Source organism: Ruditapes philippinarum, unplaced genomic scaffold (genome assembly GCF_026571515.1).
Source record: "Ruditapes philippinarum isolate M1 unplaced genomic scaffold, ASM2657151v2 ctg2298_1_1_1_1, whole genome shotgun sequence".
In the NCBI taxonomy this organism is placed as follows: Eukaryota; Metazoa; Mollusca; class Bivalvia; order Venerida; family Veneridae; genus Ruditapes; species Ruditapes philippinarum.
Window position 1 is genome coordinate 197,142 of NW_026867384.1, and position 18,619 is coordinate 215,760.

The 18,619-nt window shown below is 30.9% G+C and overlaps 1 protein-coding gene across 3 annotated transcripts in view; it reads right to left on the bottom strand.

Moving 5' to 3' along the window:
* Nucleotides 1–18,619, bottom strand: part of LOC132735911 (coiled-coil domain-containing protein 33-like) — a 34,764-nt gene that overhangs the window by 8,700 nt on the left and 7,445 nt on the right. For 2 of the 3 annotated variants that reach the window (XM_060722947.1, XM_060722946.1), the window contains exons 4-15: nt 14,866–15,425; nt 14,415–14,581; nt 13,468–13,601; nt 12,465–12,574; nt 11,583–11,687; nt 11,093–11,184; nt 10,224–10,344; nt 9,713–9,845; nt 9,111–9,128; nt 7,791–7,924; nt 6,819–6,890; nt 6,171–6,449 (exon numbers count right to left, since the gene is read on the bottom strand). In XM_060722947.1, coding sequence (XP_060578930.1) covers nt 6,171–6,449; nt 6,819–6,890; nt 7,791–7,924; nt 9,111–9,128; nt 9,713–9,845; nt 10,224–10,344; nt 11,093–11,184; nt 11,583–11,687; nt 12,465–12,574; nt 13,468–13,601; nt 14,415–14,581; nt 14,866–15,425 — 1,925 coding nt within the window. The remainder of the gene's footprint in view (nt 1–6,170; nt 6,450–6,818; nt 6,891–7,790; nt 7,925–9,110; nt 9,129–9,712; nt 9,846–10,223; nt 10,345–11,092; nt 11,185–11,582; nt 11,688–12,464; nt 12,575–13,467; nt 13,602–14,414; nt 14,582–14,865; nt 15,426–18,619) is intronic. The other variant, XM_060722948.1, reaches the window with a different exon arrangement.

The following is an 18,619-nucleotide window of genomic DNA, read 5'->3' on the forward strand; positions in this document are numbered from 1 at the left end:
CCATGCTGTTCACTTACCAACTCTATTACAAGTAGAGAAACTGATAGCCAGCAGCATGGATCCTAATCAGACTGCATGGATGCGCAGGCTGGTCTGGATCCATGCTGGTTGCAAATGCACTATGTTGGTTTTGTCGTGACGCTGCTCAATTATATTATTTCAAAATGATTTATTACAAATGATTCACATCCTGTAGATATGGGATGCTGGAATACAATCAATTTCTGATTATTGGACTTGGGCATCTGATGCAATATGAATTCATATTTGCACACCTGACTTGGAGATAGTATCAATGTAGTTCAGATATTTAATCAAGTTAAAGCCAAATGATCTGCAAAACTTTTCAAAACATATCCATTAATATTTTATGGTGACAATTCAAAGTAAAATTTAATGAGAAAGAAAGTTTCCAATATTTTACAAATGGTTAAAGTTTCATGTAACATTATATTGCTTACAGGAAAGAGTAAAAAGGTAAACAGTTGGCAAGATTGAAGGCTTCTCCTACCATGATTTATTTATCCAACTGAATCACATTGACCTATTTTAAATTATATTTTTTCATATGTGTTTTGCTCATGTTTTGCTCATTTTCTTGTAAATTGTACAAACTGAGTGTAACTGTACACAAAGCAAAGATCTTAAATGGATTTTAATCTAGTTGACTGTTGATTTCATACTAGTTTCGCTTGAAGTTGTAGTACAATTTTCTTTTTTTTTAATTATAAAAACACAATAAGAAGAGATCTATATAAATATAATTTAATATGATCTTAAAGTAAAGAAATATAAAATCACTCATAATGTCCCAAAACATTAAAACAAACTTTTGACCTGAACTGTTTAAATATGTTTATAAAAAAAATTATTCAAAATGTTTATTTGATGTATATAATAATTATAGTACATGCTTTATATACATTAACATATTTCAATAAAAACAAATCAGTTCAATAGAAAAGAAGTTCAAATTACAATCAGTTCAATAGAAAAGAAGTTCAAATTACATATTTATATAGAGATAAGTTGATTTGATCAAAGTTTTTATCACACAATTAACTTACTTTATTGATCTACAGAAGTAAATTCTTTATATATTATATACAACTCTGGTGATATTATATCATTCAAATATTCCTATATATAATCCCTATAATGTAAACATTGCCAAACTTAGATAAAAAGATTTCTACATTAAAATGTTCACTATGTCAAATCAATGTTTAACTTTGGCACTCCTGTTAATCACTTAAGTACCTAAATTATAACTTTTACATGAACATTAACTTTGATTCAGAGAGATGTTCACCTATTATAACATATAATGTGATATATTTTTATATAAAATCATTATTTTAAACTAAAATACCTCTTCTAATTCAGCCGTATAAGGTCTATAATAATCCGCAGACATTTTGAAATTAACAATCCTACCTAAAACATTAACTACGTTTAACTATATAAAACCAACTGGTATCAAATAATGTACGAATGTCAGAAAAACAAATAAACATAATACCGTTTACCGAACTGTTACAACGTATTGTTTTTAACCATTACCCTTGAAATATGTAGCGTATCATATGTCACTTACCTTCTTATCGTTTTATCTTTAAAACAGATATAATTTCAAATTAAAAGATAAGCGCATCGTTCACTCACCGAGCAAGTCATCGGTCTGTAATATAGGGTAGCCATTTTGACAGTTTGAACACTTTATCCCTGGGTATCAACTAAGATTTCACAAACACATTTATCTCTCCAAAATCCAATTTTCTTTTCTATCACAGATGTATTTCCCAATAAATCCAGACTGTGCTACCAATTGTTTTAATCAATTATCAATTAACCAATCAATATTGCCTGACAAATAAGGTTAAGACACAGTCTACCTTAATTACAACTGATAAGACATAAAGCTATTATTGGGCAACCGTTCAAAATATCTCAAGTTACCCATTCGAGGTCCTACCTAGGAAGATTAGCATGTAAAAGTTATTCTTGTCTAAACAAGTGACGTAGATAGATTAATGTAAGATTTAAATGGATTTGAATTGTTCTATTTATCACACATTTTATTTTTATAAGTGATACACATTATATAAGATTAAAGAAAAAAAATGAAGGCAATTAAAAATGTATTTAAAATGTATTTATAGATCAAAAGTTTAAATTATATTTTAAACATTTCTTTTTCCTTCAGGAGGTTTACGAATGTTTTCTTTCTATCACAATGCTATAACATCTTAAACTTGGGTTTGAGATATTTGGTGATAAAGTTTTATTGCATTCAATACTTGTAAATCTTCAGCTGTGTTTATATCAATGGTAACTAAGGTAAACAATCTCCAAAAAAAGGGAGGGTAGTATAAAAGGAGAGATTTTCACCTGTGAAGAAATCAGTACATTAAAATTTCGTCATGTTGAATGAGAAGTATTTTGTTAACATTTTAGATAGAGAAAATTATAGTAGAATGGTTATTGAATTTAATGTATATCACATTCAAATATTATGCTAAAATATCTATACATTGAAATAAAATTTCATGCTATATTAATTCTTTTACATGGCATCATACCATATATGATATATTCTCTATATGGATTAGACAATCCTTAGATAAATGTGTAAATAATTACTTTAAATAATTTTCATAATATTCATAATAATTTTAATTATAAGTGATTAAATGATAAAAAAAATTCAGACATTTCTTATTTAATTCATAATATTATATTGTAAGGAAATTAGAAAATAATTTTACGTTTTGTTTATTTTTTGTAATACTGTTGTTTTTGTTTACAATGTACATCATTTTATTTGTTTATATCAAAATTTAAAATTAAGTGCCTTGCTTTTAACTGGTTTGTTAACAAACAAATCTGAATCCAAAAAATAAAATAAATGGTAAAAGGTAAATCATATTGATCAGCATAAGATTTCTTTTTTGAAATATATTTGAACCTTTGTGCTCTTCATTGTTGGCACCAATTTATTTGCAAAAACAACCCCAAAGAACTAAATAATTATTTTTAAATGTTTCATTTTTAACTACAATGTACATGTATATGTATTTTTACAAATCTTTCTGACAGAGCACATTTGTATAAGACTTAAAAGACAATTTTCATCATAATAATTATGATTATAATAATAATAATAATAATATTTTATAATAATAATAATTTATAATAACAGTAATAATGATAATGATCACAAAGATAATAATGAGGCAATTGATATATTAAGGTATTAGGACCCTAATGGGCACTATCAGAAACTAAAAAATTGACATCATAGGTCAGATGTAAACCTTAAAGTACACCTGTATGCAAAATTTAAACAAAGTTTACTGTACGGATTTCAAGTTATGGCCACTTTTCTGAACTCAAGCTAGGATGTTATGAGGGCCCTTTTTTAGAAATGCGGAACCTTTAAAATAATCTGCAATAACATTCTAATGAAAAATGTTTTTCCATTAATTTTTGGTAAGAAACAAAAAGTACCATTCAGCTAACAATCCACATAAGCAAAATTATGGTTTCTACTTAAAATTTATGAAATCTGTATAAAAATGTTACCCTACCCCACCCATTTTTACCACGTGTCTGACCATTTTTTCTACTTAGGGAGCCTAATTAAAAAAAATCTTAAAATTTACACAAATGAGTGCTTGTTTTCAAAGTTTCCCTAAATTTTTAAATTGGTATATTGGTTGATCTTGTAAAATATGAAATACTTTTACTGTCTAGTTTTGATTATATTACACTATGAAAATATCAGGTACCATATTTATTACTAGATTAAGCATAATTTAGCCAATAAATACCTATATAAATTAAAAATCTAAATTAAACACTTTTTTCTTTCCAAATGGGACAAAAGAGATACATAAATAATGTTAAAAGAAAAAAAGAAAGAAAAAAAAGTTGACCCTTCTGGGGATTGAACCCATGGCCCCTCATTTTCAATGTAGTTAACAGTAGTTCTAGCCTTTTTGAATACTCTTCCATGTGGAAGTAATGCATTAGGGTGCTAATACCTTAATAGATGATTAAAGCAACATGTCATCAATAATAGTAATACTAAAAATAAAAGCAATAATAATGCTAATAATGACAATAACAATTATAATTAAAATAATAATATTAAAATTAATTGACATTTTTAATATGTAATTTAAGAATAGCTCGTGCTTTTAGTACATATCTATATAATGCAGAAAATAACACAAAATAGTAAACATTCATTATATATTTAGACAATACCTAACTTTTTTAGTACTTTAATTAATGCCAATGTAATTCCCAATGGGACTATCATCTATGTGGCATGTATACTGTTTATACATCACCAATATGTCAACATAGACTATACCATAAACATAGATCATTTTTTACATAATTTAAAGTTTTCATGCATTAATATCTGTAGAAGCAGAGAAGTCCAAGTCTGCAGGGTGAGGGATTTAATACTGCAGATCTTAATGCACAAAAAAAGTGCATGTAAGAGCTATTCTTGCATAAAGGTATACATCTTAATTAGTAATTCCACTTTTCTTTTCTTGTATTTCATGTGATGAAGCCATTGCTTGTTTGATGTTTACCACATGCTAGTGCATTATGTTTTGATAATAAAACTACTGGGGCATTAAGCTATTTCTACATTGTGCTCTGAGTCATTGCATATTAAAAAATGCACAGCAACAGCATGCGGTCACAAAAATGTATCCATTAATGCATGTTTTATTCTTTGTTACTGTATACCTGCATGCACAGTTTTTATGCAAGAATCCATAATGTTATATAGACCATGATGTCCACATAGACCTTAATGTTAACATAGAACATGATGCCAACACAGACTTTAACATTAAAATAGACCAACATGTTAAACTAGACTTTAATACCTACACAACCCTTGTTGCCAACAAAGACTTTAACATTGAAATAGTTCATCATGTTAACATAGACCTTAATGTTTACATAGAACATGAATGTTAACATAGACCTTAATGTTAACAAAAACCCTAATGACAATACAGAACTTAATGTTAACATCAACCTACCTTACTGGATGTTGTTTGTCCCATCTCAACATACTATAACATCATCTCAATATTATCTTAGTATTAAAAATCAGAACTTTCATATTCACATGTCCTCAAAGTCCATTTTTCAAACATTTACCCTTGTCCAGTTCAAGACATGTACATATTAACATACCCTGATTAGCAGGCAATCAGTCACCCCAAAATTAAAGATAGCTTTGAAATCAAATGTTATATATCTATTTATTTTCCTTCTATGTTTGATCTCAGATTTATACAAGTTTTGTTTGGGGATTTGAAAACCTCTCTAATATTACACTTTCACTTTTTTCATTAACAAATAAACTCATACTCCTATCATTTGCATTTCCACTTTATGAAAGTATCAATATGCTATTCATTTGTATCTGAAGTCATTAATGCATGAACTATGATTATAATGGTGTCACCTTTATGTGCTGTACAGGAGAATCTTTCACAATCCAGACATTTTTGAATGGGACAACTCTATATTTTGATATAATGTTTATAAAAAGCTGAAAAGGGCAAGTGGAAAACTTACTAAAAAACAATCTGATATCTATCTTTAGCATTATTTCTAACAGATATATAGAAATATAAGGCAGCCTTTAGTAGTCTGAAAATCCTAAATTCAGAAAAATTCCAGAAAACTACCTCTAAGACATATGATTTGATTACAATAAAAGACATATGAGAAAATTCAAAGAAAAATTTCCCTTGATATCAAAGTAAACCTATCCAGTGATGTAAATACATCTTTATTTGTACCAAATATATAATATATTGTAAAACTAATGTTACCACTATTACCACTGTCTTTGACTAAACAAATTTAAACAAATCACAGTTAATATTTTTGATGTACTTAAAGAGCTTGATGAAGATCAAGTAATGCATGCATGACTCAACTACAACCAAAACATAATCCTTGGTTCACAGGAAAATATAGTTATTAATTCAGAACAATGCTACAAATCAACTAATTTCACTTACATTTCTCTATATGTCAACTCAAATGGTTATACAGCAAACACATACAATATCTGCAATAAGTAACTGAAAGAAAAGAACAGACAGAGAAAATATAGTACTCACAGACATAGGTCTTTTCTTAACTTTCTGTAGAAGATATCTTCCTGGATTAGTTTTAGCTGGTTCCCTGTGGTAGTGATATTGATGAGGTGCTGAGGGTGGAGTCTTTGGGGTTCTGGCTGGGGACAGTGGCTCCTCCTTTGGGGCAGGTTTTGTTGGAGAGTCCAACTTGAGAATCTCTGGCGAATCAGCACGGTAATATCCTGGTACGTCAGAATCTGGGAACAACTCCAGGGAAGGTATGTCCTCAATGTTGCTAACAGATACCATTGAATCTGGTGTCTTTAAATACAAAGCCATTTTATTTCCTTTAATATTTTGAAAACAATATCATTTATCGAAAATTCATATTAGTAAAATCACTAACTAAATATTTTGTTTACATAATTCTGAGACATTTTTCTTCCATTTCTATATTTAGCTTCAAACTGATTAAAACCTTTTAAAATTGTTAAATTCTTTTTATTTCAGTTGTTGTTTTGCTCTTCAGACAATTTTATACAAAACAACTTGTTTTTAAAAAATGTTAAATTATGTTAATAAATGATGTCATAGCACAAAGAAATATTATTGATCTATCTATTTATGTATCTGTCAACAATTAACAATGACCAATCAGTAGCTATCTAAGTATATACAGGAATAAATTACCTCTGTTGTTATCAGTTTTAAAATCATTCCAACTGTTGGGCGCCGTCCATCAATTGTTGACATCTCTGAACCCTGAATATAAATATATAAAGACTAATATTTGTATCGTGTGTGAGCATTAACTATATATAAAACAATAATAAAAACTTATTTATTTCACTGTATTTCTTTCTTATTTAATAAACAAGATTTTCAAAATAAATATTACTAGTATTCAAAATAAATAAAATATCAAGGAAGCAACCCATTCTTATATACTAGAGATAAACCTTTGATAAAAATGGTTTTAAACAATCCATGATAAGACAAAAGCAAACTAATCTTGCAATATGAAATAATTTATAAATTCTGTAATTCTGAACTGCACTTGGATGTAACTGGAGTAAGTTTTTTCAAAACATGTGTAAAACAGCCACCCTACTAAGCAAAGACAAAAGTTGGAAATTGTTTGTTTGTTTTGATTGGGTTTCACGTCACATCGATACAGTATAGGTCATATCGCAACGTTCCAGCTTAACTGGTGGAGGAAGACCTAAGGTGCCCCTCTATGCATTATTTCAGGCACAAACGGGTACCTGAGTAGAACCACCGACAATCCGTAAGCTAGCTGGATAGCTTCCTCACATGAAAGAATCCAAGTCCCTGTTGGGATTCGAACCCACAGCAGTGAGGGGCAAGTGGTTTGAAGTCAAAAAGTTGGAAATGAATAAATCTCTTAGTTATGTATGGTTTTTATAATTCTGAATTGTGCCAGAATTCAAATAAAGAGCAGGGGTTTTTTTTACTAAAAAAGCAAAACGAGCCACAAGAAACAAAACTATGTTGAATGCCAAACTTCCCTGAGATAACTACTGTGATACAAGCATATATACATGTATACAGCTAAGCTGCTTTATGAATTCTTCAACACAAATGTCATGTCAATTAAGAAAGCAGAAATAAAATTGCACAATATTAAAATGTCTATTTTACCTGTATAGGTACACCTTCAATTCTCAGACCATTTTTGGCTCTATCTGCTATCAAGTTTTTGTACATTTCTTCATCCATCAGCATGGTAGAGAAAGCAACTGGAGATTGCATACGCCAGAACTGGTCAGACATTGCTGTAACAAACATATACAACATGCATGTATACACATTATCAGTAATAGTAAACCAGAATTGTTAGCATGTTTTAAATTAGGTTCATTTTGATAATTTCATATTTCAGTTATTAATGATTTAAAGAAAAGCAAATGTATACTGAATGGATCAATCATTGTCTTACTAAGAGGAAATACTCATTCAAACTTACCTGTTAAGTTAAAAAAAATCAGCACACAACGTATATCATATAAAAAATTAACCATTTGTTAAGCATTCCATATTGTATGTATTGTTAAGCATTCCATATTGTATGTTTTGTTAAGCATTCCATATTGTATGTTTTGTTAAGCATTCCATATTGTATGTTTTGTTAAGCATTTCATATTGTAAGTACTAGAGATTGAGAATAATTTCTTCAAAGACAATTTAGATAATATTAGGTTATATCAAAATCGTTAAAACAACTTGCACTTGTAAAAAAAAGCATTGTTTCTAAAAGATACCAAGTCCTTGTCTCTGTTTGCCGATTAAATAAGTTAAATTAGTAAAACTCGAATTACCAATCACATGCATTATTTGTAAACCACTCTTTGTTAACAATAAATCATTATGTTATCTATTTGAAGGAAATAATGAAGGTCACATCTCAGACCCACAACTTAATGTCAACATTTTCATTATCACTGTGGAAACCTTAAAGAAATACTGTGTCTCTTAACATCTAAATAATCAAATGTACTATTTATTATATTTGGTCTTAACAGGAATATCTTACATCTTGATGGTTTGAAACAGCCAAAAGAAAGATAATTAAATTATGAAACAATTTTAAGCAAGCATAAGGAAAAGAAGCCAAAAGAAAATCCTATAGCCACAGTAAACATGGCAAATCAATGTCAAACTCCACCAAGGATATGGGTCTATTGAAGGGACTTAAATGCACAGACATTGGTTAATAAATAATGTCATTATGAATTGGCAGAAAGAAGTAATTAATTCTCCCCTGATATATACTTTCAGCAAAACAAGACTTGAAGAATCTGTAAGAAAGGACTGTTTTATAGACTGTCATTGCCCACAATGGATCAATATTATAATGGTCTCTATGAATATATAACAACACATGTTAAATGTTAGAACATCAAAACAATATCAACCATGCCAACAAGCAAAACAGTTTTGTTATTCAAACACTCAACTTACATTTCTTCTTGTATCTTCCTATATACAATCAAATAATCTAGTTCATTTTCATTAATTGGCCTTATTCAATGAAAGCACTTTACATGTTTTTCCTATTAATTTGTTTGTCTTGATAATGTGTGCACCAATTTAAACCTGCACTTAATTGTACTTGTGTCTGAAGTGGTTTAACATTATCATATTAATTTTGTCTTGATATGACTAAAAAAAATCAGGTTTATATAACCTAAATCTAATGGGTAGGAAAGGCCTGTAAGACAGCTCTGGGGTAAATTTTTTTCATTTATAAAACTAGCCTGGTTTATTGACTTTAACAAAACAATATGTGTAAATCCTTGCAATACAAAAAAAATCCTTGGAAAATCCTAAAAATATTAAAACAATCATTGCGATACAAGGAAAATCCTTGCAATACAAGGGAAAACTTTGGAAAATCCTTGCAATATAGAAAAATCATAGGAACACCTTTAAATATAAAAACAATAATTGCAATACAAGAAAAATCCTCAGAAAATCCTTGTAACATAAACAAATCCTCGTAATCCTTAAATACAGTGTATTGAGATAGTGATTAAATTAATAGATGAAACAAAAGTATATACTTGTTGAGGCTACATAGTATTCTATGACAAGTGCTGCCCCTGGTGTAAACAATGTAGCTTTATCTCTCTTCTCTACAAACAAGTATGGGTGATTCCAGGTTGGTTGGTTTTCTGGGCGACCTGGTAAACTCAGCTGAAAAAGCAAATAAAGTAGAAATTCACCAATTTAAAAAAAAAAAATGGCAAGATTTAAAGCTTCAGAATCCTTTGTACTGGAAACCATCATTATAAAGCTTGGTAATATAAATAAGTAATGCAAATTATATGTTGGCAACTAGAACTGTGATTATAATTTGCCACCAGTAAAGAGCCAGACCAGCTTTCACATGCATCTGTTAAGTCTGAGCAGGCTGTATACTGTTGCTAGCTCATTTTGACATTAAACATCCCATGACCTTTAAATAGACTAATCCAAATTTAATACAATGCAAAACCTGATAAACAAATTCACTTGGGTAAGTGTGTGAATATGATTGTAGAAATATGGTATATCAGTAACCTATGACAATACCTGAGGGTGTCCATGATGACTTCTTTCTGTGACTATGAAGCTAGATGGATGAGCAGACGGGAAAGTTACACTCTGCATTACTACACCTGCATTACGTGGGTGATTTAACAAATTATCACTCCTGTAAAAAAGACAAACTTCATCATCGTTGAATAGTTTTGTATTCAGTATAATTATCTTGTTTGGGACAAAAAAATACAGGAAAGCATCAAACTATTATTAAGGGTCACTGGTTCAATCCTTGAGCAAGGTGTAATATCTCTGTGACAAATGATTTTGGTCATTAAGTCTTATGGTCACTTGTCTTTCACCGCTGATTAAATAATCATGGTGGATAAGTTGTTATCACTTGAGGAGACAATGGTAATTACTGGTCAGTTATCAAGGAAAGCGGGTTAGATGAATTGACCACCAAGATATGACTAAATTATGTGTTGAAATCAGTTTACACCAGAAAAAACAAACAAGAAAGAAAATAAAACATCTGTGCAGCATTACAGATTTGTTATAAAGACTTTTAAAATGTTATAAAGTCGACAGGCTCAAGACATATACACATGATATATGCATACAGCCTGTCAAAACACAAATACTTCTTAAAAACTCTATACAAAAGTCAATAAAAATATAATTAGCTCCCTTGTTGGTTGTTCTTCAATTATGAATAGAATAGCTGCATTTCTATCACAACCAAAAGCAGGATAATCTCTGGCATGCAGTACCAGAAATAACTTATATTAGAAAAAAGATATCTAAGCATTTCTGTTACACACTAAAGACTAAATGATAAACATATTTGTTATAGCTCAGTTGTGATGGAAAATTGGTAGCATATTTAAACCACACTCAAAAACTGAAAAGAAACTTACTTGTAGTTATAATAGTCAGGTACAATCCTTGCTACAGCAATTAGTGGACCTAGAGGATTCTGAATAGGTCGCTGAGCACTCATTAACAATACCTGTAATACACAAAGTGAACCAACAAAAACGGTAATCTGTCCAATATTTGACTAGCTAAAAAAGGATCTGGGCTTACAATAAAACAATGACAAGCCTAAGCAGTAAGAAGTCCAGCAAAAAAAACCCATTATTTTTCCCACAAAAATATTCAGAAATATTCTACGATTTATATCAACTAAATGCAAGAAATATTTTGATCAAGGGAGACAACAAATACAATTTTTCAGTATCAGACAGATATATCAATGTAAGCTGAAAAAGAATCCACAAATGATTTTTCTTTGTTTAAGCATTTTACAGGAAGTATCATCTCTGTAATGAAAATAATTTCAGAACATAATAAAAACATTTCTTTTAACATTTGATTAATTAAAATAGAAGAATTCAACTAACATACCTCTAGTGCCAGGTAGTTTGGAGATGATGGGTCTACTGGCAACCTTGGAAGTTTTCTAGTAATTGAGGCAAATGTTTTTACACCTGATGGTATTCCTTTTGCAGGCTGGAATATGAAACACACATAAATTAATTATTATTTGTTAGCATTAATGAATTTGAAATATATGAACCATACAAGAAATATACCGTTTTTTTTTGTTTATAAATCCATATAATTATATTTCTTTTTTTTAAATTCAAATACATGTATACAAATGTGATCAAGTTCAAACATTCATACAAGAAGACAAAAGCCTTGAAGCAATACTCAGCAATTTACATGTACTAGACAACACAACCTAACTTAACAAATATATCACAATGGTGCCTTGAGTACCGGTGCTGCCTGGTCTAAACTTGATTCAGTCCTATACTGTACACATTTTCTAGTACTAAATATTACTATTCTTTTTTCAATATGAAATTAAAAGCATCATATTTTGAACAAGTTATTTCAAAATTCCAGATGATTTTTTTTTTAATTTCCGATGCATTTTACTGTATTAAACCTTTTTATCTGAACATTTTATAATGGTACTAACATCATGACATTTGTAACATACATGTTTCATTGCTCAAGATTGGCAAAGGAAATAAAAGCAAACAAGAAAATGATTAAAAAGTTACAGCTACAAGTTCATCCAGTTCATTTATGCATAATTTGCTCTTAAGGAAAAATACCAACATATTATTTTTCATGCAGGCATTTTGGTTTTTTTTTTTTTTCTTTCAAACTAAAACAATATTACCATAGACTGCAGGTAGTAGAGATATAGATTAATATAGTGCAGGCTACACAGGTGAATAGCAATAGGTATGAACGAACTTATCATTTACATACCATATTAAGTTCTAGATGATACTGATGAAACGGTGTAAGGTTCACAACAGGCATTCTATAGTTGACCAAACATTTTTGTGTCTGGCCATCTCCAACACTCACAACTACAGCTGAAAATAAAAGATATCCTCAATAAAACATCTAAATAACCTTTACCTTGCCAGAACTAAATGTGACTGGACTTTGCCCTTGTCAGAACTAAATGTGACTAGAACTTGCCCTTGCTAGAACTACATGTGACTAGACTCTGCCCTTGACAGAACTACATGTGGCTAGACAATGCCTTTGTCAGAGCTAAATGTGACTAGTCTTTGCCCTTGTCAGAACTACACGTGACTAGATTCTGCCCTTGCCAAAAGTAAATTTGACTAGACTTTTTCCTTGTGATAGCTAAATGTGACTAGAATTTGCCCTTGTCAGAGCTAAATGTGACTAGACTTTGACCTTGCCAGAACTAAATGTGACTAGACTTTGCCCTTGCCAGAACTAAATGTAACTAGACTGCCCTTGCGTGAACTAAACATGAAAGACTTTGCCTTTGCCAGAACTAAATGTGACTAGACTTTGCCCTTGCCAGAACTAAATGTGACTAGACTTTGCCAACAGTATAGAGCCATATCTGCACAGTCTGACCAAGCTTTATACAGTTGGCTACCCATCATTAAATTTCCATTTTGATAATGGAAACTGACTGACAGTTTCAAAAGACGAACTTGGACAAATTCATTCAAGAATTAAGAAACTATGCAAGTTAAAGGTTTACATATCCTGAAACTTTCTAATATCAAGGATATTATAATTTAAGCAGTTATAGGGTCTGGTAAGAATTCATGGATACTCAGGTTAGCATTTCTTTATACTGGTGGAATGGGCAAATCCTAACCAAAGCTAGACTTCAAAAGATTCTCATTTATCTGAAAATTAACATTTGGTATATAGAAATATTTTGGATGTGGTATGAATCAAATTTTGTCATAAAAGTAAATCATATATATTTCATTACTTTCATCTTCTGCTGTTTTCTGGTTTATATTTAATGTGACCATTTCCTCCCATGACGGTGCATGTGTAGGACGGACAGACGTATGTGTTACAGCATCTGACTTGGTATTGTTATCCTCAAGCTTCTTGGTCTTCCTGAAATAGAAATGATAATCATTAGACAGGTATTATAGTACAATGTTTTTGTAGCAACCAAAGTAATTGTTAGTAATTACTGATAAAATTTCAGAAGGGGTTGCCACTGTGCTTAGTTTTATCTCATTTCTCTTTTTTTTGTCATATGAATTTTTTTGTTATCTTATTGATAGAGAGACATATAACCTTCTGAAATGTTCATAGACGAAATAAACCCAATGCAATGTATGTGTAAATATAGTGTTTATGGTATACATAATTCTTTATAACCATTTGACTTTTCAAGTAAGTTTATGATGTCATCTATTTAAAACTAATGCAGGCTCTTCACTACTGATAAAGGAAGTGTTCAAATTGTGTAATGTTAAAGGTAATAAACATTATGTTATCAAGAATGAGCAACTGAACAAAAATTATAATAGTCACAAACAGTCTGAATGATGAAAGCTGAGTAATATTGACACTTAAGATAGGTCTTGCTTCCATTCCAACCATCAAAAAGAAAATGTGTTCACAGGACATGGATGCTCATGGACATTCCACTGTTTTGTCAGTCTACAGACAGTGTGACAGCAAGACAGACAGATAAGGGCAGATTTATATCCCCCAATAAGTGGGGGCAAATCATACTGAATACTTTTCAGCAATATTGTTTTCAACATGATGTCACAAGGTTATCTGATGTCATCTTTTACATCATTTGTCTGAATGGAAATTTTGATGTATCACCCTGTAACTTAAAGTTCAAGATTCAACATAGAAAACTGTGTAAAATTATAGCTAACAAGATAATGTTTAAAGGTTTTGACTTACACAACAGCATATGGTTGAGGGACCTGACCATCTGGTGTAAGAGGTAGACTGCTAGCACCATGTACAATAACCTCAATGTGTTCATCACCAGCGTTAGATACATGACGGTATAACCTATCTGTGGAGAATGTATGTCTGTCACTATCTGGCAGGGGTTTCTCTGGTAACTATTTCATAGAAAATTGACTTATTACATTAACTAAAAGTTTTATATATGAAATTGTCTGAAGCTAAAAAAAAACATTTTTTGGTGAGCAAACAAAAATTTAATTGATTAAAACTGCACTGTGCAGGACTGATAAAATCTGTACAAAACTATACTTTTTTCTTCATTTGTTACATTTCAGAACTCTTAAATGGTAATACTTTGACGACCAGTATAAATGTTCATAAAACATATCTTTTAGACATTTAAAAACTTAAATAGCTGAGTAATGGTAGGTAAACTTACCTTTTTCCCATCTGCTGCCGGTGGCAAGGGAGGTGACTTAGGTAAATTTAAATCAAGTGATAAGTTTTCTCCCCATGAACTAGCTGGTGTAGGCGGGACAACTTGCTGAGTGTATGGGGCAGGCTCTACATGTTTACGCCCACTGTCTTTTGTATCTGGTGAACGTATGTTAGGAAGAGGTGTTGGGCGTGGTGTTTGCCTTGGTGATGGTATAGGAGTTAGTTTCCTTTCTAGACTTCTTTGAGTGGGTGGGGTTGGTGGAGGAGGTGTTTTTCGTTTTGGCGGCAAAACTTCTCGCATGGAATAATTGTTACGTATACGACCACAATGCATCTGTATGTTATCTGTACTGTGTGTACGAAGTAATGACATAACACCAGTATAGTTATAATAGTCCTCCCCTGGCTCTGCATACAATTTCATTCTCGGAGCATTTGGTCTAGGGTAGATAGCAAACTTGCCCTCGCCTACCTTACGACCTTTGCCAGAGGGCGAGTCTGCAGAAGTGTAAGCCTCAACCAAAACGTACACATCATGATTCTTGTCATTCTTATAGAAACCTGAAAAAAAAAGATTTTAATGTCTAAATGTCATTGATATGGTTATTTCATCAACCTTATACTTTTACCCCTGGTCTTTGGGCTTTTTGTATGCATTGATTGATCACCATGGCTAGTCTTTTACTCTGCTGATGGCAACACACAATATGGAACAAATTAATTATTTCACCTTTTCTGTGACCTTAATGAAGTAGAGCAATGTAGGCTAATTTTCATGTTCAAGGAAATAAGCCAGGATTCTTATTCAAGGACCACTTGATCTTGAAGGACATGTCCTACTATTGGACCACTAGTCCCAACCTAATACTTTTAAATAACCAAGAATTTTATCATTTTTCCCATAAGTAAGCATAACAATTGCTCAATCTAATTAAATGTACATGCAAAACATTTAACAGCTCTTTTTTCCATCTATTGATATTTTTATGCTCCCAAAAACTTGGTCCCACTGGTTAAAAAGTTGTTTAAAGTGTCTGTATAAATACAAATTTACAAAAACTTTATTAAAAACTTATTACCTCATTTTAGAACACTTCACAATGCCACCAGTGAGTTTTAAAAAAGAATCACTGACAAAACCCGGATACCCTGCCTAGATATAGATCACTTCAGAATTGATGGATATTCAATTACATTTGTATGTTACATAATGTAAAACATACACTTGATGGTAGTAATTCAGCACAATTAACCTATAATTAATTGTAGATTTATATCTTTTCAACTATCAGATAAACACTTTGTTGAAAAAAAATCCTCTTGACTAAACATAATGAAACACAATGACAAAATTTGTTAAGAAATTTTATACAGATCTAAATTCATATTTTACAGGTGGTTTAACATGATATTGCCTCTATACAGTTCTATTTTTTTATTATCTTCCTTACATTATGTTTGAACCAAAGATCTTCAATTTATTTTTTTAATATAGCATTAAAATTTGAAGAAAAAAAATGTGAAAATAATGGCACATAAAACTAATACGAAAATTCTAATTTAGCCTAAAACATTTTATATGATGTTAACAGCCTAAACAAATTCAATATGAACATTAATTAACATTGAAATGCACAAAATAATTACTGAGGACATAATATAATATATAAAATATAAATTCCAGTGTTACTGTAATCTGGTTGTAAAAGAATTTGCCCTTTGTTCCTTGAAAATGGAATAAAAATGTAATTACATGTAAAATACAACATTTTTATACATGTAATATCCAAGCATAACTATAATTGGCTAGATAGTTTGAGAGTAAAATTACCAAAAAATGCTTGGAGATTGTCATTAATCAATTATTTTTCAGTGGAAAATTTGAAGAAAAAAAAATATATATTCTTCTTAACTTCCTTCTAAGCAATATCATTAAATTCAAAGATCAAATTGATTTTAATGTGGTATGTATGTAAAATCTTTTCAATAAAACTATAATATTTCATAAAATCAAAACATTTTCAAACTAGAACTATCACTAAATGTGATTAATACCCCCCACAAGACTGCTTCGGAAATGAAGATGTTACTTGTAACAGAATACCTTGTAAAAGAATTGAAATATAGAGTTATGGTTGTGGGCAATTAAAGATAGTTGTGGTTCTTATATGTTGCATTTCCTTTCAATGTGGTTGGCCATTGATGAAGTTTAATTGAATTACTCTGTAATAAGTCCAGAAAGACAAAGAAAAGGAACAAAGGGCAATAACTCTATAAATACTGAAGATAGAGTTATAGTTCTTATGCACTGCACTTCCTCTTATTGTGCTTGACCATTGTATGAAGTTGTTTTGAATTCCAACCAGTACATTTTAAGTTATGCTCATGACAAGGAAAAGTATCAAAGGGCAGTAACTCTGTATTTTGTCAAAATGGAGTTATGGCTCTTGTGCACTGCACTTCCTTTTAATGTCCTTGACAACTGTATGAAGTTGTATTGAATTCCAAACAGTAGTTTTCAAGTTATGCTCTGGACAAGGAAAAGTAACAAAGGGCAATAACTCTGTAATTAGTCAAGATGGAGTTATGGTTCTTGTGCACTGCACTTTCTCTCAATGTGCTTGACCATTGTATAAAGTTATATTGAATTCTAACCATTAGTCTTCAAGTTATGGTCTGGACAAAAAAGGCAATGGAAAAGTAACAAAGGGCAATAACTCTGTAATTACTTTAGATAGAGTTATGGTTCTTGTGCACTGCACTTCCTCTTATTGTGTTTGACAATTGTATGAAGTTGTTTTGAATTCCAACCAGTAGTTTTCAAGTTATGCCCCGGACAAGGAAAAGTAACAAAGGGCAATAGCTCTGTAATTAGTCAAGATAGAGTTATGGTTCTCATGCACTGCACTTCCTCTCAATGTGCTTGACCATTGTATGTAGTTATATTGAATTCCAACCATTAGTCTTCAAGTTATGGTCCGGACAAAAAAATAAATGGAAAAGTAACAAAGGGCAATAACTCTGTAATTACTTTAGATAGAGTTATGGTTTTTGTGCACTGCACTTCCCCTTATTGTGTTTGACAATTGTATGAAGTTGTTTTGAATTCCAACCAGTTGTTTTCAAGTTATGCCCCGGACAAGGAAAAGTAACAAAGGGCAAAAACTTTGTAATTAGTCAAGATAGAGTTATGGTTCTTATGCACTGCACTTCCTCTCAATGTGCTTGACCATTGTATGTAGTTATATTGAATTCAAACTATTAGTCTTCAAGTTATGGTCCGGACAAAAAAAAGCAATGGAAAAGCAACAAAGGGCAATAACTCTGTAATTACTTTAGATAGTGTTATGGTTCTTGTGCACTGCACTTCCTCTCAATGTGCTTGACCATTGTATGAAGTTGTTTTGAATTCCAACCATTAGTCTTCAAGTTATGCTCCGGACAAGGAAAATGCAACGGACGTCTGGACCGACCGACCGCCGGACCAACAGACCACCGGGTGACTCCTATATACCCCCACAAACTTCGTTTTTGGGGGTATAAAAATTACAAACCAAACAGATTGTTGAGATTTTCTGGACACATAAAGCAGATGAATTATTTCCATAACTCTATAAGGAACTCAATAAAAACTTACGGGAATATTGAACTTTTTTTTTTTCACATAGCCTTCATCATGTTGGGTCATGTAGTGTCAAATGATGATAATATTAGGTAAAAGCTTTTGACCCTTAACCTGCAGACTTCATAAGGAA